The 27491-nt window shown below is 36.3% G+C and overlaps 1 protein-coding gene across 5 annotated transcripts in view; it reads right to left on the bottom strand.

Moving 5' to 3' along the window:
- TMEM156 (transmembrane protein 156) overlaps positions 1-27491 on the bottom strand; it is a 131438-nt gene that overhangs the window by 87499 nt on the left and 16448 nt on the right. For 4 of the 5 annotated variants that reach the window (XR_013766005.1, XM_079152875.1, XM_079152876.1 and 1 more), the window contains exons 2-5: positions 13988-14257; positions 10675-10935; positions 10388-10507; positions 8116-8199 (exon numbers count right to left, since the gene is read on the bottom strand). Coding sequence is in view for 4 of the 5 variants with exons in the window: in XM_079152875.1 (XP_079009001.1) it covers positions 8116-8199; positions 10388-10507; positions 10675-10935; positions 13988-14257 (735 nt within the window). In the remaining variant the exon portion in view is untranslated. Of the gene's footprint in view, positions 1-7262; positions 8200-10387; positions 10508-10674; positions 10936-13987; positions 14258-27491 lie in introns of those variants that run through there. The other variant, XM_079152874.1, reaches the window with a different exon arrangement.

The following is a 27491-nucleotide window of genomic DNA, read 5'->3' as shown; positions in this document are numbered from 1 at the left end:
ACTGCCAATCACCCAAATGAACTTGGAAGCAGTGCCTCCAAATGGAAACACAGTTCTGCAGACTCATGTTGACTTCTGCCCTGAGAGACCTTGAACTAAGCCACACCCAGCTAAGCCATGTCCAGACTTCTGATTGACAGAAATTCAGGATAATAAATGTGTGTTGTTTTAAACCCATAAATTTATGGCAATTGGTTACACAACAATAGAAAATGCATTGTCTTGGGCTCTATCCCAGATCTTTTGAATTAGAATCTCCCTTTCTAGAAGCCTGGGATCCTGAATTTTATAGACCTCCAAGTTGACTCAGATGTACTTTAAAGTGTCAGAATGAACTTACTGTGCAAATAATTGCTCAGACAGTCTTTAACAAGCATTCTGTAACTTCCAGAATTTCAAATTTGGAGATTGTTTTTTTAAGAGTTTATAATACCAAAAGAGTCTACTTATAAAACTAAATAATTATCAAGGAAAATTAATAGAGCACTTTGGGTTGGAAAGCCAAGTGCTCATCATTTGCTTATTTATTCAGTTTGCTATGTTTTATAGCACCATATAACCATAATTTATTGTAGAAAGCTATTACCTGTCAAATTGACAGTTAGTCTGGAGTAATTCTCCAGTGGGGCCTTGTCTTCAGTTCCTCCTAATATCCAAGTCATGTAACTTACATACTAATAGCAAATTTCTAAAAAATTGATTAAAAAGGTAGGATAAATGTCATCTTAATACTTTCTATGGAATGGTTAAAACAGGTGGGACTTTTTTCTTATGCTACGTTGGGAAATTGAATTTCTTTCAAATATTATTAATTTACCAACACTAGTGAAGCAGTAAAAATATTTGAAAAATTCATAGATCTCTTTTCATGAATTCCTCAACTCTCTGAATCTCTGAACCAAACTCTTTTTTCCTTTTCTTTCCTTTTTTTTTCTTTTTTTACTTGTTTTAAGGAACCTCAGAAAAGTCTAAGAATTTAAAAAGAACCTCAGTGTGAATTTTGACCTGACTGAATCCAGCAAACAAAATGAATTTCCAGCAGTAGAAACTTTGATTAAAAATAAAACTCCATGCCTTACGTTCTTACATAAAACCTTCTCACACTGTCCATGGCAATGTCCAGGTTGCCCCGTGATACTTCTTTTCTTCTTCTTCTTTTTATTTTTTTCAGTATTCCTGTCATTTTTCAAAGATACTTTATATCTATGACATCTGGCATCTAACTTCAATTCAACTTTCCAAAGCCATGATTCCCACTACATAACGGAAACGCGCAACATGCTTTCGCCACTTTGTTCCTGAGGGTTTTCCTGTCAAAGAGAGGTACATCTCCCTCCACAAGGGCATGTCTAGATCTTTCTCTCATCCGAGTCAGTTTCTCTTGGCTGCTGAGGAAATTTTGACATCACTTTTTAATATTCTTATCTCCAAAACTACTTGTTCAGCTACACTTTACTTGGTTATTAAGTTGGGAAAGCCCCAAACAGTTCAAAACAAAACAAGGAGGTGTCAACAGGGCCAGGGGACCATACACTCTGTGTCCCTTGTGCCCACTTCCCCAGTGGTGGACTTCCCCAATTGTGGCTTAGCCGATTGCGTTGTAATTACTCATTTGTCTTCCTCTTGGAGGACAAAAATTATGTGTACTACATTATTTGATTCTCAGAACCCACCTTAAATCGTGACACATAATAGGTACTCAATAAGTAGGTATCATGTCAGATGACTGAAAGCATGTCCTTTAACCCCTCTGTGCTCTGTTTTTCTCAACCAAAGGGCACAGGTTTAGGCAGAGCAAGGAGTCAACCCTGAGACAGCACCCAGGAATTTGGGAGGAAGGAAAATAAGATTGTCTTCTGAGAGTTGTCTATAAAATCAATCTACGATCAGATCGCAAACATACAAAATCATCTTCAAAATATCATTCCTAAGCTAAAACCTGCTCAGTATCCAAACTGCTTTGTTAAGTGAAGCAGTCAGGATACCCTTAAGTCTGGAAGAAGGTCTACAACTACCGGGCCAGGGGATGCATTTTAAGACCTAGCAAACAACCCTTAGTTGTGATTTGATTTCTCACATGGTTCAGAAAGAGAGACAGCACACGAGTTTGCTGTCACAGTGTTTTTGTCTGTCTTTCTTTCAACTGTACCACCCTGTGAATGAATACACTGGCCTTCAGGTTTTGTAAACCTGTTGGTATGAGCTGCATTATACAATGGATCCTCGTTAATGCACTGCTATTGCGGGAGACTAAACCCAGAAGAAAGGCACTGGGTCAGGCACACTCCCCAGTACGAGGCACCTGTGTGGCCTTGCAGGTGGTGGTGGTCAGTGCTGGGGTGGCCCTGACCGTACCCCACACCTTCCATTTAGCAGTGTGTTGACACCTGCCCTACCAAGATCACTCCCTGTGATTTTGGCAAAGCTAGGGTGGCTGCCTTGAGGTTAAAAGGAGGAAAATAAAAGTGAGGATAAAATGAGATGACAAATGTATTTGTACTTTGAGAAACAGAAAGCACTACAAGTGCAAAGCAATGTTATTCCTAGCATCTGTTTAATCCCTCTCCAGGGTTCTGCTCATAATCCAGTAGAACCCACACAGGGGCTCAGCGGGTAAGGGTAGCTGACCTGGGAAATGATGCTTTCGGTTCTTCCCTCCTCCCTGTATACTTCGGGAGACTCAGCCATTATGATTCTTCTAAGAGACAGTGGCAATTAACATCAATCTGCTACCCATAGAGTACTTGGTCTCCTCAGAAGTGCTTCTCCAAAAATACAGAAATTCTGGTTTATCCTCATTGATTACTTAGTCAAGACAGCTGTGGAAAATTCAGACAGTTGGTGATTCTTATTCAGTCCTCTAATTTAGCTTCATAAAAACCTTCCAGTCTTAATGATCTCTTACAGCCATAGGAATGCAGAACTTCTACAACTCCATAGATCATTCTGACCTTTTCATCACATACAAACATTGGCACTTCTGTGCAAGCCCAAGATAGCTAGTAGCCTTTTAGGACTAAAAGAACCAATTACAGCAGCTTAAAATAGATTCGTATTATTCAAGGCGCCAACTTCCTACTATGGTCAAAGCTCCATCTGTTATTATTAACAGTGATCCTAAAGCTACTCGTCTGCACCCAATCTGGTCAATGTGAAAATCGAATCAGAATGGAAAATAAACAATTGCAAAATTAGCTAGAATTAACAGCTAAAGAGAGAGAAACAACCCCGCTTGAACTGACAGCTGCCAATATTCAGACATTTACGGGTTCCTGGTCATTCAAACTGCAGATAGCCTTCATGCTCCAAGAAATGAAACTGATGAGGAGTTTAACAGTGTTCCTTTCATTACTTTGAATAGGCATTATCAAAAGCTACAATTTGGGGGTGGGGGGATTCTGAAAAGTCTTTGTAAAATAGTAGCAATGATCTTTTCAGCATAGTCAATGGAGAGTTGTATTTATTTGGCACATATTTATTTGGTGTCTGCTCTGTGCAGAACACATGCACTATGCCTTGGGCTGGGGATGCGATGCAGTGATGAATATCATAGAGAGTGTCCCTGGCCTCATAGCGCTGACTGATTTATGGAAGAGACATCAATCAAATACCAACACAAAAATATAAAATAGCAACAGTGACAATTGCTATGAAGAAGAGATTTGTAGGTTTTTTAAGGGTATGTAATTAAAGGAATTAACCAGTATAGAAAGTTCCAGAATACTTCCCTGAGAAAATGCTGGTGTAAGCCCAAATCACATGGGAAGGGCTGGCATTAACTAGACAAAGTCAGGATGGGCAGAAGGGAGGTATATATGGGCAAGGGAGGCAAGCTGGTTCAGGCGGGGACAGTCTGGCAAAGATGGAGGAGATGTTAAGATGCATATGTTTTGTCATCAGTTCTTCCAGACCTGGCAAAAATAGCTGTCACATAAAGGTATTCAAGGAATGAACAGAATACATCACCCTATTCTGCCTATAGATTCTTCACACTTGTGAATTTCTTCTTGCAAAGAACGTCATCCTCTGCATTTTTATCTATTCTATATCCAAGCAGATGGCTGTAACCTTTCCTGTTTTATGAACTCAAACCTGTATTTTAAGAGTCATAAATATTATAGTTAAGCAAGTAAAAATTAAATTTCACATTATCTTGCTTGGTTGCAAAACATCTGGCACCAGTAATTTATCTTCTCTTCTGTGGGAAATTGAAACCTGCTTAGCCTTTATACACTAGCCATAAACATGTTGCGAATTATAACTTTACATTGCCATTAGTTTCATTTGGAGGTAATGTAAATTGGGTCATCCACTTAATTTTGACATTTACTAATTCTCTTTCACAATAAAATTCCACTTTCTTTGCTTTGTGTTCCCTGAGAACCCACCCACATTAACTACCAAAAAAAAAAAAAAAAAAAAAAAAAAATCAGCCAATGCTGAAATGTTTCTTTGGGGATGACTCACATTGTCACACAAGCTGCTACAACTTTATATAGAGAAAATGCTTCATCTCAGTTTCCAGCGTTAAATGTAAAAAGCAAGAAGAGTTTTGCTCTGTGGGTTAAACCAGCAGCTTCTCCTTCACCTTGTCATTAAGTGGTATGCTAGACAGGGCATCAGTTGGACAGAACTGAATTTAAATCCTGACTCTGCTAGGAACTGGCTATAAGACAGTTATATAAGCTCTCTTGGTTTCAGTTTTCTCATCAGAAGAAAAAAGTGAAATTCCTATGAAGCTGAATGAAATGACATGTTTGGAAGTACAGTGCATATGGGAAGGTGTTCTATGAGATTTTAGATTCCCTTCTCCTAAGGCAACTGGGGTAGAATTTCCTTAGTCTCACTGGAATCCCTGTGAAGGCAGGGACTGTGACTATGCTATATGCTTAGTGTAATGGTGGCCCATAGGCTTGTGTTGATATTTAAAGGCAAAGAATTTCAAGTGTTGAAGTTTTCACTATTTTGATGGACATAGAAGGGAGATACGAAATGACCACATCACAGACTCAAGAGCCAGAGTGAGTGGAAGATCTAATTCTAGAAACTTGGTGTTGTGGATATTTGTGTATTGGTTATCCAGCACTGGGCCATCCCGGAGGTCATCTCAAGTATGCAGAAAGTAAGAGAGGCAGACAGTTCCTCTCCCTGCTTCCTGGCACCTGGTGTACCACTGTGTGGTCTATACTCAGTCCCCTAGGGGTTTGCCATCCTGGGGAGAGATGCCAAGCTGCAAACTGGTCATAGGGTAGTTCCAAACCTCAGAGGGAGCACTCAACCATAGTAACACCAGCAAGACAGTCTCACCAGTCCATTCCTGGCATGTGACTTGGGCTGTATTATTGGCTTCTTGCCCTATCCCCCAAATTCCTGTTTATCTTCCACACTTGGATTCCCTAAACTGCTTTTTGCTTTAATGGCCTACCTACTGGTTTTCCATAAATTTCTTTTCTGCAGTCAGTCAGGTGGGTTTCTCGTGTTTGCATTCAATGATTTAGATCTTAGTCTACTCCTCCTGCCCTTGGCCTTGGGTTCTCAATGTGGTCGATACATTGAGCACTGTTTCTAGAGATACATTTTCAGGTTACATAATTTTCAAAATCCCTTCTTAGAGGTGGTCGATGTTTTCCATTATTCTTAAATATCCTTAGCAAGCCTATAAAATGTGCTATAGTTTCTTCCATGGAGTAGAATTATGTTCTCTCTAATTACTCTTTCTCGCTTCATTTGTTTTCACCTTTCCCAGCGCCTGAGGTTCATATCTTGCTCACCTGCTCTTTTTCCTCGATACTCATTTCCCTTTAGGGTTTGTGAGGTTTCATAAGCTTTTATCGTGCATGAACTACATGCTAGATATTATGCTAGGGATGAGGACACAAAGATGAATAAGGCAGCATCAGGGGAGGTGTGAGGGGTGGTGAATGAATAAGACCTTAGGTAGATTAATGCCAAGACAAGCAACGGAAGTCACCATGCTTCTCAAGCAAGGAGGGAAACAGACACATAAAAGGCTAGAATTTGATTCTACATGACATCTCTTTCTACAGCGGTGAGATCATTTGTCCTGTGTGCCTCTAGTATGTACCAGGCGTGGTGCAGGGTCAGCATCCTGGTAATCGCTCCTTATTGCTCTCTTGTCAATGAATAAATGTCTTTTGGACGGTGTGAGCCTGCCTGTACCTCTGGGTGTAACAAAAGTGACTTTGTAATCCATGAACAAGTGGAGAGACATTCTGGAACGAAGGGCTAGCGTCCACAACAAGCTCTGCTCAACGAGGCACCGTCGCTGCTTCTTTGAACTACATTTTTTTTTTTCTCATGCCACTGTGTTTTCAGAGAACCATACAGACACATTTCCCCCTCACATTCTTACTGCTGCCTATAATCCATCATTACAAAGCGCGGCCTTAAAAACGGCACTCAAGGGAGACATTATTTCCTTTCCATTTCTCTCTCAGAAAGAGCAACTCCGAATAGGGAGAGAGAGAAAAAATGCATTTAGGTTAAAGGAATATAAATAACAAAGAATCTGCTTCTTTCCCTTTTTAAGATGCTAAGCCTCAAAAGGATTCTTGGTTTTAAAAATGGCCATCACCCCTTGGCCTGAACTAAACATTAATATTATATACCTGGTAATAAAGCCACACTTTTAGTGAGAGCTATTAAAGGGGAAGTAGGGCTGAGACTCATAAATACAACTTGTGAGGTTAGTCTTGTGGTTAGCCAGGACTTAAAATTTGTGATTCCCTCGGTTATATGGGTTGACAGGGAAGCTATTGACTTTTTCTGAGACAAGACTGCAGTGCTCAAAATTATGACCTGAAAACAGAAATGACCAGGGTTCCTAAGACAACCAAAAACTCAGTGGAACTGGGTTAAACCATTCCTGGTTACAAGCACATGTGCTAGATAAGAGAGAAGAACCAGGGAATGCTATTTTTTTCTCCTTTTAAAAAATACAGGTTTTTTTTTTTTTTTTTCCATTTAAAAAGTTCTGTGGCTTTTATTAATCAATCAAATTTTCTTTGGCCACACAGAATTTCCATCAACTTACCCCAAATGTGACTGAAGCCAACTGATTATTTTGCTAATGCTTATTAGTTATAGCTTAATAATTTGGTAACACTGAGTAGAAAGCCTAAATTAAGGAAAACAAATTTTTTTTTTTTTTGAGCTCTTTGGATGCACCCAGGCTAATCTTTCCCAAGGTTAGGAGTCTGAGTTCTTGTTAATTTTAATAGCTAAGAAATATCTCAGGCAGTGGTCCCCAGTAAAATTCTGGGCAGATCTCTAGATGGCTGCAGATGCAGCTGCAGTGCGAGATAGGGAGTTGTGTGGTCTCCTTTCATTTTTAAAAAGCATTTATACACCAGACTTTAAGCTTCCTTTTGTATCTTCTCACAGAGTGGAAGGGGCCAGCTTACTGGCTATGGACAAAGGATGTTAGTCATATCACTCATAATTCTGTGGTTTGTCAAAGAGTCCAGGATATTAATTCTCTTTGGTGAAGAGGACTTTGTCCATGTCACATTCTCCCTGTTTCTCTTTTTAATGTGGTTTGACAGCATGAATTCAAAAGGAGCTTCCACAATTAGAAGGAGATGGAACCACAGCATCTGTGCTAACAGCCCCTTAGCTGCTCTAATTAGGATCCCCTTATTCCATTTCTGTTTCTCGGGAGAGGACAGGGGGCTTTTTAATTGGGGCTATTAGAAGTTCTCTCTACACAATGACACTCTCTGTGAAGTGAAGGCTCCAGCAAAAAGCCATGCCCACTCTGCAATTACTTCTTGCAGTTCTGAGGAATAATGGTATCTTGTCTCATTTAAAAATAAATTGGAGGTTTATTCCTTATTGCACTCTCTCCTCTGCCTACTCACATGAGTTTCTTCTTGCCAATTAAGCAAACTTTCCATTATTTAAGGAGGTGTTTTGACGTAACTGTCCCCTGATAATAAGACATATTAAGCTGGATTTCACTGGCCCACACCTCCTTTATTCCCAATGGAAGGCTAATTTAAGTGAGCTCAGATCTCAGATCTTGAACCTGCTCTGTGGTGACAGGGTGCAACATTGGAATTTCCTGAGCTGTTGTGTTTGTGTCACGGAGCTCACCTGAAATAACCCGCACATTCAACGCTCTCAGTTTCTCAGAATCACTTCCTCTTAGAAGAACAGATGTACCTTGGTATGTATGACCTGTTCCAGGAAAAGAAAATTAAATATTTAGATGAGAAACACAGTCTTCAGATGAATTCCCTATGCTGGTTCAATGGATTACCAAGGAGAAAGGGCTATTCACCATCAGACCTGGAGTAACAAGATGCCAAGAGCTTTTCCCTACTGAATTAAGTTCCACTAGCAAATATGGGTGGGTTCTTTCTACAACCAATGACTTCTCCACCACCATAAACACCATTATGTCACATCCTCTAATGAAAAGCACCAGGCCTTACATGCAAAATATTTTATTATTTATGTGACTCTGCACATGGATATGATGTACAAAATGCCAAATGTATATTTAATATTTAATTATATTTAATGTCATAAGTGGTGTGATGTTTTTCATTATATGCTTGCACTTACAAGGAAAACCTTTGAAAGTGATTAAGTCTGTCATTTGGGTATATGTTCACAAGAATTTAATGTGACTCCCCACCACTAGAGACTTTTTCTATCTCATTTACAGCTTTCTTTCTTAATATGTATTCATAAGGGAAAATGGGTCCAGAAACCCAAAAGTATGCACTATTTGCAAATAACACACATTTATGTAAAATAATAAAAGTTTCAAAACTAGAAAGATGCCAGGTCTTGGTTCTGACATTTTACTAACTATTGAGTTTTGGACAAAACACTTAACTTTTCTGAGTTTCAAGAATTTTGGTTTTTTTTTCCAGCTATAAAATAAAAATAATAGCATATATTGCTTAAATACTTTGAGAATATAGTAAAAATGCTCTGAAAATAGTTATTATATAAATACACAGTCAGGGGCAGTGGTATACACCTGTAATCCCAGCTACTCAGGAGGCTGAGAGAGGAGGATCACAAGTTCAAGGCCAGCCTCAGCAACTTAGCAAGACCTTCAGGAACTTAGTGAGACCCTTTGTCAAAACAAACAAACAACAACAAAAAAAAAAAAAAAAAAAACAAGAAAAAAAAATTAAAAGGACTGGGCATGGAACTCAGTAGTAACATACCCCTGGGTTCAATCCCTAGTACCAAAATAATAATGATAATAATTAATAAAGTAAAATAAAAATAAAATAAAATGAATATATAGTATTGATGATATTACTAACTACTGCATTGAGAGCCTTGTTACTACGGTATCAGAGACAAGACTTGATATGAAACCTATCTCTGTAACAAATATGTAGTAAAAAGAACTGGTGGTCCCCTTCCTCAAACCTGGAAGCAACCACTTGCTACCCTATGGAAATGCCGAATGTGGCCTTGCATAGTAAAGAACATGTGGGAGTTGGGAAGTAAACAACCACCAAAGCTACCATTGTTTTTGGAGAACCAACTATGCACCAGACCCTGCGTTCCACTTCTTAGGTACTCTCTGTTTTTCAACTCTTACGGTAGCACTGTGTGGTAGTGGTGAAATGTCCTTATTTGACAAACGAGGAAAGGCATGGATATGATATTTGGATATGATAATTGACTTAAAGTCATTTAGCTAGCACACAGTAGTACCCAGACTCTAACATCAGTCCTTCAGCCCTCAAAGCCCATTCTCATGGTGGTACATTTCATACTGTCTTTAAGAAAACAACCACTCATATTATAAACTGTGCATCAGGCCTGATATTCAGCCATTGCACACCTGGATACATACCAGTAGTGCATACCAGCAGTTTGCAACCTATTTTCATAGATGGGTGCCTGTGTCACACTAATTGCTAAATATTTTTTACATTATCTCTGATCGTATTGATTCCCTTTGAGCTCTGTCCCACCCAAGATCTGCTGACATTCCAAGCTTATTAAAGATTGGTTCCAGCCCATACTTATCACCTACAGCTCAAGATCTGCTCAAGATCTCTAAGTCTGAAATTCTTTGTCACCACTTCCTGTTCTTCTGCCTGTCTCTGCCCTCACTTCCACTAAGCCCTGCTCAACCTCCGGTCCATCAACTCCTCTCTATTCACCTTTTGTCCTCCTATTCATTGTCCCTATAGGAGAAAGATGTATGAGTGTTGGTGCTATGTCTTCCTTATGCTTTTAAACCTTAGATTATCTAGAACCACCCCTTACACACAATAGCTACACAATAAATGGTCAATTAAACCAGAAAGAAAGTTAAGTCCATTGATAAGATTAGTTCTTTGATGCTAATTATTCTAAAAAAATACAATTATTTCTCAATACTTACTCTGGCACATCTGTACTCTCCTGTGGTCTTTAAGTATTTTGAAGATAAAGAGGATGATAAAAAATATAAAAACTAATAGAATTAAAATATACCAAGTGATCTTCATGGGACAGGTAACATCTGAAAAGAAAAATAATACTATAAATATACAATAGGACCAGGGTATAGATCAGATCAGTGGTAGAGCATTTGCCTAGCATGTGTGAGGTTCAATCGCCAAACTCTCTCGCTTGTGCTCTGCTCTCTCTCTCTCTCACACAGAGTAACCACTCCCACGAACCACTTACTTTTTACATCCATTTCTAGGTGCAAAGAAATGTGAATACAATTGTTAGGATAATCCATAATTCTACAAGTGTGATTTGTAGACTTTTCCTTGATTGGATCTTCTTCCACTATTATTGATTTTCTAGTGTGGTTTTTTAGATTACAGGTAGTGTTATATTCCTCCATGTGGTCAATTACAGGAGTTGCAGTGAAGTTAAAATGTCGACAAGGTGAATAAAAATCATTTTCTTTCCTTTCCATTGATCCTATCATGATAAGAACTAGAGAAAGATTAAGAAATTGTTATTTGAAAATCACCATACAAAGTAGGAAACACAATTCAAAACAAAATCTCCTTCCTACATAAGAAAATAGAATATACTGACAATAATATTTAAAGTGATTACATTTTTTAAGATAGTGAAAACCAGTCAGGGGTAGGATTGAAGTAGGATTGGAGCATCTCAAAGAAGACACAGACATACCCTGAAGACTTGTGTGGCAGATGGTATTTTCCAGAATGTTCACAGTATTTCCTACCCCACATCATGCTAGTTTTCTAATGATGCTGTAACAAAGTATTGCAAACATATCACAGTTCTGGAGGATTTGAGCGTGAGATCAAGGTGTGGGCAGGGTGGGCTCCTTCTGAGGCTGGGAGGAGGAACCTATTCCACCCCTTGTCTCTGACCTCCGGTGGCTGACCGGCATCTTCAGCATTTCTTGAGGTGTAAAAGCAACGCCCTGATCTCTGCCTTGATCACCACATGGCCCTCTCCCTGTGTGCACTTCTCTGTGTCCAACATCATGATAAGATTAGGGGCCATTCAGTTGACTTCATCTTAACAAAGTTACATCTACAGGGACCTTATTTCCAAAATAATGTCACATTATGAGGCATTGGGGGTTAAAACTCCACAAATAAATTTTGGGGAGACACAATTCAATCCATAACTCATATGTTATCCTAAAATTTTGCCACTCTTCCATAAATAGGTGAAATTTCATTTCTTCCCCATTTGATCTGGGAGGGCTTATAAATTGTTTATAATTAATCCAATGTAGAAGAAGTATCATTGCTTTGCTAAGCCATAAAGAAAAACCATCTCCACCTTGGAAGACCAGCACTGGAGCTTTGAGTGACTACGTAAAAGTCCAACAACTGTGAGGTGCCTCCAAAAACCCCAAGCAGAAAGACAACATAGAGGAATCAATGAACAGAGTGAAAGGTAGCCCATAGAATGGGAGAAAATATTTGCAAACCATATACCTGATAGAAGGCTAATACCAAAAATATATAGGGAACTCTTACAGTGTCAATAGAAAAAAGTATCACCTGATTTTTAAAAGTGGACAGAGGATTTGAATGGACATTTCTCCAAAGAAGATATACAGATGGTCAACGGGTATTTGAGAAGGTGTTCAATATCACTAATCATCAGGGAAACGCAAATCGACACCACAAGAAGATATTGCCTCACATCTGTCAATATGGATATCATAAAAAATCAAAAGATAACAAGTACTATCTGTAAGGTTCCATATGCAGTCCGATCCACACCAAAGATGGCCCCTGAGCGGCTTCTTCTTCCCATAAGTCTCGGCTTCCCGCCACCTATTTTCCCGCCGGCGGCAAGCTGGACCAATCAGAAACCCACACATCACTTTCTCCCTTAACCCGGAAGCCCCAAGAGTACATATGTAAGCCTCATCTTGTAATAAAGCGGACTTCTCCGGTGACTTGCCAACCGTCTCCATCTTTTACTATCAAAGATGTACAGAAATTGGAGCCCTTGTACACTGCTGGTAGGAATGTAAAATGGTCCAGTCACTATGAAAAACAGTATGTAAATTCCTCAAAATATTAAGTATAGAACTACCATATGGTTCAGCAATTCCAGTGCCTAGGGTTTTCAAAAGCATTGATTCAGGACCTCAAAGAGATATCTATACTTCCATATTCATGGTAGCATTGTCCTCAATATCAAAGATATGGAAGCAACCCATTTGTTCCTGGAAAGATGAATAGATAAAGTGGCATACACACACACCAAAGTGTTTTGTAACCTTAGGAAAAAAAGGAAACCCTATTATTGTGACAACATGGATGAACCTGGAGGACATTTTGCTAAGTGAAATAAGCCAGTGACAACACAAATTCTATATAAATCCCCTTATCTGGGATATCTAACTACTCTACTAGAATCAGAGGGTAGGGTGGTGGTCTTCAGGGCCAATGCAAAGGGGAAACAGGGAATTGCTGTTCAGTAGTTGTAAAGGTATTGTGCATTTAGGCCATCAGCATTTTTAAAAAAATTTTTTGTGTACCATCTTTTTTTATTTGTTCTAATTTGTTGTTCATGACAGTAGAATGCATTTATACATTTTGACAGATCATACATAACACATTTTATGACTAAAAAATTACTTAATTTCTCAATGACCCAGTTTGATTCAATGTAACTAAATAATATAGATTGATCTCATAATAAATGCCAGGTTCATTTAGGTCCTGCAGATGATAACAGTTATTCTAAACTTTGTTCATTAATTCATTTAGTAAATGTTTGTTGAGTGCCCACTATGCATTATACCAGGCATGGAGCTCAAAGCTAGAGGTCTGGTGGTGGACAAGGGCAAGGCCCTGCCCTCAGGAGAGAACTCCTACTGAGTGGGACATGGTAGGTGGAGCAGAGACAAATGCATGGGGGTTCAATGACTCCTTAGAGAATCAAAGTTTGCTTTTACTATGAGAAATTTCAGGTTTACTTAACATTATTGTTTAAACATTTGCTGCCTTGGAAGACAGCATGCTAAATAACTTTTTTTTTTTTAAGCATCAAATGTATGTGAACTATAGTGGCATTTTGATGTATTTTAAGAAAAGCTATTTTGTTTAGTAGTTATAAAGGTATTGTGCATTTAGGTCATCAGCCTAAATTTCCTGTCTCTTTCAGACAGGAAAGCTCCAATGTTCTTCCTGTAGAAGAAAACAAATATTTTCGTTACTGTGAAATTTTGAGGTTGGGGCATTGGGCATTGGATTGACTTATTGAAAAATAAGTCAACCAAAAATGAAAAATATCACAAAACCCTACAAGTCACTCATCAAGAGCCACACCCCTGGGTGTTCCCCTGTCACTGGATTTTAAAATGAGATATATTATTAATACTTTTCTCAGCAGGATTAGTCAATTCACACTTGATATATTTTATTCTCAGTGCCATTCTGTATTTACCCGTCTCCCCCATATTGGAGATTGAACTCAAGTCCTCATGTGTACAAGGTAGGTGCTCCAGCACCAAGTGGATCCCCAGCCCCTCTGTGTTTACCTTTTGATGTCTGTTCCTGAAAAATGAAATCCGTGTTTCCTTTGGATCCACAAACCAAACACAAGGAACATGTTTTAAATTCACTTGTGATGTCTTGGCAAATCTTAGTGAAGTTTTGGAAATTGGAGTAATTTAGAAAGATTCCCATCATAGTCTGAGTTTCCCTTACGGGTTGCAGAAAAGTCACAAAAGAAAAATTTAAGGAAGAGAGCGAATAGGTGGAATCAGGTTGTAAACACTCTTTCAGACAGGAAAGCTCCAATGTTCTTCCTGTAGAAGAAAACAGAAATATTTTCGTTACTGCGAAATTTTGAGGTTTGGGCATTCAAATAAAATATGATTCCACTTATCTGAGAGATCTAAGTAGTCAGTCTACTTAGATAAGCTCCCAGTTTTTCTTAGGCAGATTTTAGCTTATCGATAACAAAACTTTCTTTTTATATTAATGGTTATCTGCTCCACTTAAGTATTTCATTTTTAAGCTTGCCAATATTCTCTATTAATTTCCAGAAAACAGATGTCCACATAGAGAAGAGTTTGGAAGTCCTAGTATTTTAACCATTCTCTGTTCTGGGAAAATTTTAACAGACAAACCTTAGGTTCTTCTGAATCCATCTGTTCCAAAATAGACACAAGTCATCAGCCTGGAGTTGAACAGAGGATAACAAACCTGGACAGCATCTCTATGTTAGTTTCCTAGGGCTGCTGTAACAAATTAACCAATCTTGGTAGTTTAAAACAAAAGAAAAATTCATTCTCTCTCAGTTCTGGAGGCCAAAAGTTCAACACTGGTTTCAACAGTCCCAAATGAAGATGTCTGCAAAATTATGCTGCCTCTGAAGCCTCTAGGGAAAATCCATACCTCGCTCCTCTTCCAATTTCTGGTAGCTGCTGGCATTCATAGCCCTAGTAGTCCCCTTGTCTTCTCTGTGTCTCTATTTTCTGCTATTCTGTCTGTCAAATCTCTCTCTGCCTCGTTTTTTGGGGGTGAGGGTATCAGGGATTGAACTCTGGAGCACTCAGTCACTGAGCCACATCACCAGCCCTATTTTGTATTTTATTTAGAGACAGGGTCTCACTGAGTTACTTAGTTCCTCACTTTTACTGAGGCTGGTTCGAACTCGTGATCCTTCTGCCTCAGTCTCCCAAGCTGCTGGGATCCCAGGCTTGTGCCACTGCGCCTGGCTTCCCTCCACCTCTTTCTTATAAGGATATTTGTGATTGGATTAGAGCCCACAGCATAATCCAGGACAAATCCCCTCATCTCAAGATCCTTAATTTAATTTAAAAAAATCCTTTTTCTTTATAAGACAATACTTAGAGGTTCTAAAAATTAGCACCTGTTATCTTTGGATGGCCATTATTCAGCTTACCAGAACCTCTAAAGATAAAATTTAATAAGGTGGCTGCTATAGTGGATCTGAAATGTCCCCCAAAAGGCCAAATGTTTAAGTCTTAGTCCCTAGCTTGGTGCTATTGCGAGATTGTGGAACCTTTAAGAAGTGGAGCCTAAGGGGAGGTCTTAGGTCATTGGGGGCATGCCCTCAAAGGGGATGTGGGGACCCCAGCCCTTTCCTCTTCTTCCATCTTTTGCTCCCAGCCACGAGGTGAGCAATCTGATCTGCCACACATTCCTGTCATGATGTGCTGCCTCCAAAACAGGCCCAAAGCAACAGGGCCAATGGACCAGGGCTGAAACCTTCAACACTGTGAGCCAAAATAAAACTTTTCTCTTCATAAGTTGATGTAATTAAAGTCAACTGGCACAGTGACATCATACTTTTGTGTTGTGTGTGTGGGGGGGGGATTGGTTCTGTTTTGTTTTGTTTTCTGATGATGAACATTAGATTGGTTTTGAAGATGTAAAAGAAAGAACAGAGTTCCAAAATTCAGAAACAAAAGACACTAAAGCTACGTCTGTCATTAGCCAAAATACTGAAACAATTTACTTAACCTGCATGAATCTAGTTTTTCCACTAGTGAAATAGAGTTAATAACTCTGGATACTGTGAACCATATGGGTACAGAGCAGAATCAAGTGATGTATTATTACCTACGAAAACTCAACATTTAAATAAAAGTATGCACATTATTTAAAATGCAAGCCCATATTCCAAAGGAAAAGTTAAAAATTCATTCTTCATTTAGGATAGGCTATCTGATTTAATTCATACAAATAATCAAAGCTCACTGTGTAAAAATTGAGAATTCCCATTTAGTAGTAATGATTAAGGAATAAGTAACCTATCTTTCAAAAATTCTCACACTGACAGTCATTTGTTAGCCTGAGAAAATAACAGACAAGGTCAATTCACCCTTACGTGGCTCTATCATCTCTCATATAACCACAGGGAACGAAACGTTTTTAAGATTTCTAAATAGCATGGTATGAGGCACTGGAATTGATTCTCAACACCACCTATAAATTAATTAATTAATTTAAAAAATGAAGGTCCATCAACACAAAACATATTTTAACAAATAACATGGGACACAATGAAAGAATCACTTCAGTTTTTTAAAGTTTTTCAAGGGGGATGGAATTTTATTCAAATACACAATTTTATTATGTCTAACATGTCTATAATCACGGTTGTAATCAAACCGTAACTAATAAAAATATTGCCTTTGGTACTAATGTCAAAGGAAAGAGATGGAAATGTACTATCTGATAGAACTCTATAATTTATAGTTTTGTAAATATTACCAAAATACATTAAAAAACATTTCTCGTCACTTTTCCATTTTCCTCACTGGCACTTTGATCTTATGAAATTTCAATTTCTTGAATTTATATTGCTATGATATGACCTAGAAGAGAGATAGAGAAATTTTTACTGTCAATATTGTGTTCCTCTTAGCCAATAATTGACCAACTGGGCTTTCTGGAATTGAGAATATATCCTTTATATTTGGCTATCAGGTCGTTTTGTGATGGCTTTAAACCTCAGTTTTAAATAATTCAATTGGAAAAGAAATAAACATGGGACACATCCTTCCCTCATACATTTTTAAGAAATAAATAATTCTTTCCAATCATTTTTGTTATCAGGTGGGCTATGGTCTCATCTCCATAAACAAGGATTTATGAATTTAACTACTGCCATTAATATTGCTGGCAGTCAGACATCTAAATTCTCTCTCTGAGACAGAAATGTTTTCCAGAATTACTTCAGTACTAAGACAGCACCCTCTCAGAGGAGGTATACAGAATACTAAATAGAATTAGAAAACACATGACACAAGAGGACAAATGCCTATGTTAATTATTTTCTCTTTTTAAAGAAAAGCAAATAGTAGGACTAAGGACACACCAACTATCTTTATTTTCTTTTCTAACTTTGATTATGAAAGTATGTCACACATATGTATATACAAAATGTATCTTGCCAATTAAAGAATAATGAATATAACAAATGCCCACGTACCTGTCACCAGATTAAGACAGCATATTACCAACACATTTGCAGGACTTTATCCTTACCCAGCCCTACACTATCACATATTTAAAAATAAATATACATGGAATATATTATATATATTCTTTTATGATTTATTCTTTTTTTGATCTTAATATATTTTGTTTATGTTGATGCATACAGCTATAGTTATTTGTTTGTTGTATCCTTATGAATGAATACACTACAACTTATTTCTTCTTCCTTCAGCAGTGAACATTTGTTTACCTTTTTTTTGTTGTTGTTATGAATAACGCTGTTAAGAACCGTTAACTCTCATACACTGCTGGTGCAAATGTGAAATAGTACAACTACCTTGGAAAACACATTTTCATTTTATTATAAGTTAGATATATATTTACTATATACCCCCATTTTACCTTTACATGAATTTTTACAGAAGCTTATTAGATTTATAATAACCAAGAACTAGAAATAATCTAAATTTCCAGCATCTAGGGACTGTATAACTCCTGACATAGCCATATAAACAAATATCACTCAGCAACAATCTTCTAATTATAAAAAGAAAAATGACCTAGGAGGAAAATGGAAAAATAGGGAAAACCAGGAAATACACTTCTAAACCATCATGCCCTTCTATTTTATTAATCAATGTTTGCTTAGAAGCTTAAAATTTTGAACGATTCCTTAAGTTTTTATCAGCATGTTGCCTCACAGTTTGTACCTTATCTATTTCCTCTTCTTTATTATGATCTTTACGTTAAAGGAAGCTCTTAATTTTAATGTAGGAACTTATAAACAATTTTCTTGAGAATTTACACTTCATGTCTTAAGAAATCCTTTTCCCTTAAGGTTAAAAGAGCTTCACCTACATGTTCTTCTGAAAGTCGTGAAGTTTGCCTTTCACATTAAGTTCTTCATCCATTTGAAATTGTGTAATGTAAGGTAGGTATTTTAGTTTGGGCCTAGAATGTGCATCCCTCCAAAATCTCATGTGTTGAAGGCATGGTCTCCAATGCAGCAATGTTGAGAGGTGGGACTTTGGGGAAGTGAGTGCATCAGGAGGACTGGGACAGCATCATGGATTAACCCACTGACAGCTGAATGGACTACAGGGAGGTAGTGGAAACTGTAGGTGGTAGAGCCTGGTGGGAGAAAGAAGGTCATTGAGACATGCCCTAGAATGGTATTTCCTATTTTCTAATTCTTACATTTCTTTTGTTGTATTTTTTACTTGTTTTATTGCACTGACTAGAACCTCCGATACAATGTTGAATGGAAATGAGTATATATCTTTACTTGTTCCTGATTTGAAAATGAACACTTGTAATGCTTTATCAATGAGTATTTCATATAACCAGTTTTAGATACCCCTTATCAGTTTAAGAAAGTTTTCTTCTATTCCTAGCTTGCTAAGATCTTTAATTTTGAGGGCATGTGAATATAGCTGAATGCTGTTTCAACAACATTTAAAAACAAATTTATGAAGCACACCCACAAAGAAGAGCCCAGGGCCAGATGGATTCTCAGTAGAGTTCTATAAGACCTTCAAAGAAGAACTTACACCAATACTCCTCAAATTATTCTATGAAATAGAAAAGGAAGGAACTCTTCCAAACTCATTCTATGAAGCTAGTATTATCCTGATACAAAAACCAGACAAAGACTTATCAAGGAAAGAAAACTTCAGACCAATATCCCTAATGAACATTGATGCAAAAATTCTCAATAAAATACTGGCAAATCACATACAAAAACATATTAAAAAGATAGTGTACCATGATCAAGTGGGGTTCTTTCCAGGGATGCAATTTTGGTTCAAGGTAAGGAAATCAATAAACATAATTCACCACATAAGTAGACTTAAAGACAAGGATCACATGATTATCTCAGTAAACACAGAGAAGACATTTGAAAAAATTCAACATCCATTCATGCTCAAAAACACTAGATAAACTAGGGATAGTAGGAACATACCTCAACATTGTAAAAGCTATATATGCTAAACCAAAGGCCAAAATCATTCTAAATGGAGAAAAATTTAAAGCATTCCCTCTAAAAACTGGAACAGGAGAGGGATGCCCTCTTTCACCACTCCTATTCAACATAGTCCTTGAAACCCTAACCGGACGAGTTAGACAAAAAAAAAAAAAAAAAAAAAAAAAAAAAAAAAGAAATTAAAGGGATATGAATAGGAAAAGAAGAGCGCAAACTATCCCTATTTGCCTATGACATTATTCTATATTGAGAAGACCCCAAAACTCCAATAAAAAGCTCTTATAACTCATAAATAAATTTAGTAAAGTAGCTGGGTTTAAAATCAACACCAATAAATCAACTGCATTTCTATACACCAAGGCTATATCAGCTGAAAGAGAAATCAGGAACACTGTCCTCTTTACAATAGCCTCAAAAAATAAAATAAAATAATTGGGAATTGACCTAACAAAAGAGGTGAAAGATCTGTATAATGAAAACTACAGATCACTAAAGAAATAAATTGAAGAAGACCTCAGAAAATGGAAAGATCTTCCATGTTCCTGGATAGGCAGAATCAATATTTTTCAAAACAGTCATACTACCAAAAGCACTATACAGATTTAATACAATTCCCATGAAGAGTCCAATAACATTCTTCACAGAAATAGAAAAAGCAATCATGAAATTTATTTGGAAAAATAAGAGGCCCAGAAGAGCCAAAGCAATCCTTAAGGTGAAAAGTTATGCAGAAGGCATCAAAATACCAGATCTTAAATTATACTACAGAGTTATAATAACAAAAGCAGCATGGTATTGGCACCAAGCAGACATGATGACCAATGGAACAGAATAGAAGATACAGAGACAAACCCACATAAATAGTTATCCTAGACAAAGGCACCATAAACATACATTGGAGAAAAGAGCCTCTTCAACAAATGCTGCTGGTAAAACAGGAAATCCACATGTAATAGAATGAAATTGAACCTCTATATCTTGCCCTGCACAAAATTCAACTCTAAGTGGATCCAAGACCTAGACATTAGACCAGAGACCCTGCATTTACTAGAAGAAAAAGTAGAACAACTCTCCAACATATCAGCTTAGGAACTGAATTCCTCAACAAAAGTCCTAAAGCACAAGAAGTAAAATCAAGAATCAATAAAAGGGATGATATCAAACTGAAAATCTTCTTCACAGCGAAGAAAACAATCAAGAATGTGTGCAGAGATCCTACAGAATGGGAGAAAATCTTCGCCACCAGTTCCTCAGATAAGGCATTAATTTCAAGAATATATAAGAACTCAAAAAACTTAACACCAGAAAAATAAATAACCCAACCAATAAATAAGCTGAGGAACTGAACAAACACTTCACAGAAGGAGAAATATGAATGGTTAAAAATATACGAAAAAATGTTCAACTTCTCTAGCAATTAGAGAAATGCAAATTAAAACAGATTCTGTCTCACTCTAGTCAGAATAGCAATTATAAAGAATACAAGTAACAACAAATGTTGTCGAGGATGTGGAGAGAAAGGTACTCTCAAACACTGTTGATGGAACTACAAATTGGTAGGACCACTATGGAAACAATATGGAGATTCTTCAGAAAACTTGGAATGGAACCACCATTTGACCCAGTTATCCCACTCCTCAGTCTATACCCAAAGGACTTAAAAACAACATACTACAGTGACACAGCCACATCAATGTTTATAGCAGGTCAATTTGCAATAGCCAAGCTAAGGAAACAACCTAGGTGTCCTTCAACAGATGAATGGATAAAGAAAATGTGGTACATATACACAATGGAATATTGCTCAGCATAAAGAAGAATGAAATCATGGCATTTGCCAGTAAGTGAATGGAACTGGAGAATATCATGCTAAGTGAAACAAACCAATCACAAAAAACCAAAGGTTGAATGTTCTCTGTGATTTGTGCATGCTAACCCAAAACAAGGAAGGTTGGGGAGGGGATTAATAGAAATCCATTGAATTAAACAAAGGGAAACATAGGGAAGGGAGGGGGACAGGGAAATAGGAAAGGCAGTGGAATTAATCAGTCATAACTTTCCTAGCCTTGTATTTGAATACACACTAGGGTAACTCCTCATCATGTACAACCACAAGAGTGAATCCTAAATAGAATAAGTTATACTCTATGTATGTGTAATCTGCCAAAATACATGTATAACTAAAAAGAACAAATTTTTTAAAATGCTTATATGGTCTTTTGTATTTAATCTGTTAGTGTAGTAAATTACATCATTAGATTTTCTAATGCTAACTAAATCTTGCAATCCAAGAACAAATTTAATTTGATCATTCTTCTACATTGTTGCATCTGGATTCTTAATGACTTCTATCTATGTTTATAAGTGAGATTGGTTTGTAAATTTTTCTCTTTTACATCATTTTTGTTGAGTTTGAATACAAAGATATATTAAACTTAAAAAATAAATGGGGGGACTGGTGTTGTAGCTCAGTGGTAGAGCACTTGCCTAGCATGTATGAGGCACTGGGTTTGAGTCTCAGCACCACATATAAATAAGTAAAATAAAGGTCCATTGACAACTAAAAAATATTTTTTAAAAAATATAAATAAATAAATAAGTTGGAAAATTCCCCCCCTTTTTGATGTTTTGAAAAGGTTTATATAAAATTATATTTAGTCTGTTTCTTAAAAGTTTGGTGGAGCTGCACGTAAAATCATTCAAACCATGCATTTATTTCCGAGATTGTTACTAAGTTTTTTTAATTGTTGTATAATTCTGGGCTTTTCATTTCTTCCTAAATAAGTTTTGGTAAGTTATATTTCTCTAGAAATATATTTTAAATGTTTTTTAAATTTGTTGATATAAATCATTCATAATATTCTATTATTATATTTTATGTTATATCTATAGTCATATGCCATTTTATTACTAACATTAGTTACTTGTGACTTCTCTCATTTTATGATTATTCTGTGTTGACAGGGAGAATAATGGTCTCTCAAAGATGCCCGCTTCCTAGTTCCTAGAACCCGTGGATATATTGCATAACATGGCAAAGGGGAATGAAGGCAGATGATGGAATTAAGGTTACTAATCAGCTGATCCTAAAACAGGGAAATGTTTCTGGATTACCTGGGTGCGCATAGTATAATTACAGATGAGGAAGAGGATAGCAGAAGAGCCACTATCAGAGTGATACAATGTGAGAAAGACTCAGCAGAGCATTGCTGGCTTTGAGGGTGAGCTGAGGAATTCAGACAGCTTCCAGAAGCTAGAAAACGGCCAGAAAATGGATTTTCTTCCAGAGCCTCCAAAAGGAAAACAGCCCTACTGGTTCCTTGATTGTAGAAGAAGTGACTTCTCTGTTGGACTTCTAACCTACAGCTCTGTAAGATAAGAAACTTGTTTTGTTTTAAGCCACTGAGTTTGTGATTATCTATTACAGCAACACTAAGAAACTAATACATTAACCTTTCCAATGGTTTATCCATTCAGTTTTTTCAAAGAACCAACTTTTAATCTATTGATCCATTGTAGTTCTTTTTACTCTATGACTTTTACTCTTGTGATTATTTCCTGACTTTATTTTCTATTTCTTATTATTTTTTCCAACATACTGTTTAATATTTAGCATTATAAATGTTTGTATTATTTCACAAGTTTAAAGAGATAGTATTATCCTGTAATTTTTAGTATTTTCTAATTTCCATTATAATTTCTTAACTATGAATTATTTAAATGAATTTTTAATTGCCTAATATAGCAGCTACTTTTAGCTTTCTTGTTATTAGACACTAACTTAATTACATTTAATCAGAGATGTATATTAAATATTGTCTGAAATTTATTGAGGCATGCTTTTAGGGCCTAGTATGCAGTGAATTTTTATTAATGTTCCATGAGTGAAAAGAATATGTATTCCCAGATGTTGAGTTCAGCATTCAAAATATGAACATCAGCTAAATTAACTATTTGAATGATTCATATTCCTAGTATTTTACACTAAGCATGTTTAAAATCACCCACAAGGGGCTAGAGTTGTGGCTCAGTGGTAGGCACTTGCCTAGCCCATGTGAGGCAGTGGGTTTGACCCTCAGCATCAGACACATACAAATGAATAAAATAAAGATATAAAAAATGCCTATTTGATATAAGAGCAACTTCATGTTGTGATTTAAATAAATAAAATAAAATAAAATCCCCATTATAATAACAGATTCATAAATATCTTTTAAACTATCTTTTTAGAGGTATACAAATTTAAAATTGATATAAATTCCTGTGAATTGAACTTTATCCATATATACTAACCTTCTTTATTACTAGTAATGAATCTCATACTAATACAACGACACGTCTTTTCTTTTCTGTTTTGTTTGTTTGTTTGTTTGTTTGTTTTTTCTGTACGGGATTGAACCCAGGGCCAATTGACCACTGAGCCACATCCCCAGCCCTTTTTTGTATTTTTTATTTAAAGACAGGGTCTTGTTGAATTGCTTAGGGCCTTTCTAAGTTGCTGAGGATGGCTTCAAACAACCTGCCTCAGACTCCAGAGCTGCTGGGGTCATAGGCATGAGTCACCACGCTGGGCCAATGACACCTTGCTTCACCACTGTTTGTGCATGTATTTTTCTCATCTTCCTATCTTTATCTTTATTGTATCTCTTTTAAATGGTAAGTTTCTGAAAATTGAATTTAAATCTAGTCTGAAAATTTCTTATCTTTTACCTGAATAAATCTGCCCACTTATGTTTATTGGAATCATTGATATACTTGAATTGAATTCTACCATATTACTTAGTACTTTCTATATGTGCTTTTTCATTTTTCCTATTTTCTCTAAACTTTCTTGATGTCTATGAAATTATTAAACTTATTCAGCATTTCTTTTCTTATTCCATTGTTTTTCTCTTTACCCTTTGGAGGGGTGGACACTAGATATATATAGTGTCCAAATTTATATATATACAAATATATATATGTTTACATATACATACATATAATTGATATTTTTTTTACTTCTCTTTGCCTTTTTTTATGATGAATTTATTCCTGTGCCACAAAATTTTGTTTCTTCTAGGATATCTTTTTCTTTCATGTAACTTCTTCTCCTAGTTTAGAAATAATGTGTTCCTTTTCAGTGAAGATCAGCTCAATGTGGTAGGGGGAGTTCATGTATTAGTTAATCCAACCATGAACTCTGTAAGTACAGCAGTGAATCTTGGGTGCTTTGTTCATCTGGATATGTTCAATGACCAGAGACTATACATCTAAACTCTTCAAGTCAAGCATTACTCTGCCTTTTTAAGCATGTGCAGCAAACATTCTGCAGTCTTCCTGGACCACTGACCCTGTGTCCAGCCCCACTGTTTAGCCCAGACACACCTACCAGTTCTACCAATTTAATGCCAGAATGGCACACTTTGCCTCTTTAAAGTGACATTGTTCAGGACTTGGTGGTTTTTCAGATATGCGTACCCTTGATAATGTGAGTAATTTCCCCAAGTGTTCTTAAAATGAACACACAGATTTGAACCTCTTGATTTGCATGATTTCGTAGTGTTTTCTGGGTCAAAAGAGTAGCAAACCACTTCCATAGATCACCTCAGACCTCTTACAGAATTGGAAACCATATTTCTATTATTTTTGTAGTTACATAGTATCATTAACAAAAGGTAAATCAATTGATAGTGTTATACTCTCTCAAACAATGCTTTTTCTCTTGATATTTCCTTCCTGACTTCAATGCTGCTTTTGTGCAGCATTTTAATTCTAAATAGTTTTCCTCATTAACATACAAGTCACAAATTCAAATGAATGGTGATTTTTGCTTTATTCAGTTAATAGTTTCAGAATGTGTTTAGATTTACTCACATGTTCATAATCATTATTGTTTTTCCCCCCCTGTCAATTCTTCTTGCATCTCTGACTTTCCTTTTGAGATTATATTTTTTTCTCCCAGAGTTAATTTTTTAAAAATTCTTTCACTGAAGGCCTGCTAATTGGAAACTCTCTCACATTTTTGTTCATTTGAAAATGTGCATCTCACCAATTCCAGACTGACAATTTTGCCTCTGCATTTGCAGACATTGTTCCTTTGCCTTCTGATGTTCATTGTTGCTTTCAAGATGTGAGCTGTCATTCTAACTATTGTTCCTTTAAAGACAATTTGACTGTATCTCTGGTGGTTTTAAGATATCTTTATGTTTATGTTTTTCAGAATTTCTTTTTGTTCATTCTGCTTGGGAAATGATGAATTTCCTGAATCTGAAGATTTATGTCTTTCATTGATTCTATAAAATTCTCGATATTTTCTCTTCAAATACTACCTTTTTCCTATACTTCGTCTTCTCTCTTTTTGCAGCTTTGGTTAGAAATGTCTTCCTTTGTTCTCTGTGGCTCTTAACCTGTTTCCTATTTTCTATTTCTTGTCTCTCTTTGCTGGGTTCTAGATAATTTCTTCATATCTATATTCCAGTTCATTAACTCCTTGTTCAGTTGTGTCTAAATTGTTTATACCATTCCTCACATTATTAATATGTTATTATGTATTCACAATTAGAAGTTCTAGTTGATTCTTTTTCAAATCTTCCTGGTTACTTTTAAGTCTTATTCTTTACTCATTATTTTTTTTTAGAATCACAAAATGTGGCGGAGTACTGAGTCTCCTCACAAATTTTTTTTTCTTTTAATTTTTAGACCCAGAAAAAAAAAAAAGCTCTGTTCTTTCTATTAACTTTATCTTTATGTACAGATGGCTACTATTTTCCCATAGTATCTTGCAACTTATTTTAAACTTTATAGATTCTTTTTAAACATTATAGATTTTGAAACCCTTTTCCCCTACTTTATTAAGGTCTAATTGACAAGTAAAAATTGTATCTATTTACAGTGTACAACATGGTGTTTTTATACATATATAGTAAAATTATTAAATCAAGCTAATTAACATATATTCATCTTACTAATCATTTTTCAGTAGTGAGAACATTTACTCTCTTAGCAATTTTCAAGTACACAATACATTATCCTTAACTATAGTCACCATTCTATTCAACAGATCTACAGAACTTATCCATCCAGACTGAAATTTGTGTCCTTTGACAACATCTCCCCATCTCTTCTCCTCCCATCCTCCAGCTCTCAATGATCGCCATTCTACTTTCTGCTTCTATGAATTCAGCTTTTTAGGATCCCACACATAAGTGAAATCATGTAGTATTTGTCTTTGTCTTTCTGTTCCTGGCTTATTTCTCTTAGCATGATATCCTTTGTTATCATCTATGGAGTTGCAATGACAGACTTTCCTTTTCTAAGGCTAACTAGTATTCTAGTGTGTGTCTGTGTCTCTGTGTGTATACACCATATTTTCCTTATCCCTTCATCTATTAATTAACCTTTATTATTCATTCATCCATTGATCTGGCCTATTGTAAATAGAGCTGACATGAACAAAGGAATGCAGATAGCTCCTTGGCTTACTAATTTCATTTCCTTTGAATATATATGAAGAAGTAGGATTGTTGGTCATAGGGCAGTTCTAGTTCAATTTTTTAAAGAACCTACATATCTACTTCCATAACAGCTGAATAATTTATATTCCCACTATGTTCAAGGGTTCCCTTTTCTCCAAATCCTTACCAACATTTGTTATCTCAATTCTTTATGACAGTAGCCTCTTAAAAAGTGTGAGAGGATATCATTGTGGTTTTAACTTGTATTTCCCTAACAGTTAGTGATGATGAGTACCTTTTCACATTTGTATGTCTCCTTTTGAGAAAATGTCTATTCAAGTCTTTTGTCCACTTTTTAGCTGGGTTATTTGTGATCTTGCTATTGAGTTGTAAGAGTTTATTATATATTTTGGTTATTAACCCCTTACTAGATGTATGGTTTGCAAATATTTTCTCCCACTCCACAGGTTGTTTCTTCACTCTGATGATGGTTTATTGTGCAGAAGCTTTTCGGTTTGATGCAATTGCATTTGTCTTTTTTTTTTTTTTTTTTTTTTGCCTAGGTTTTTCTGACATAGCCAAAATAACCACTGCTCAGACAAACCAAGAAGATGTTCTCCTGTTTTCTTCTAGTAGTTTGACAGTTTC

Source organism: Sciurus vulgaris (genome assembly GCF_902686455.1).
Source record: "Sciurus vulgaris genome assembly, chromosome: 9".
NCBI classification, from domain to species: domain Eukaryota; kingdom Metazoa; phylum Chordata; class Mammalia; order Rodentia; family Sciuridae; genus Sciurus; species Sciurus vulgaris.
Note: the sequence above shows the minus strand (reverse complement) of the source record. Positions and strands in the feature narration are given on the sequence as shown.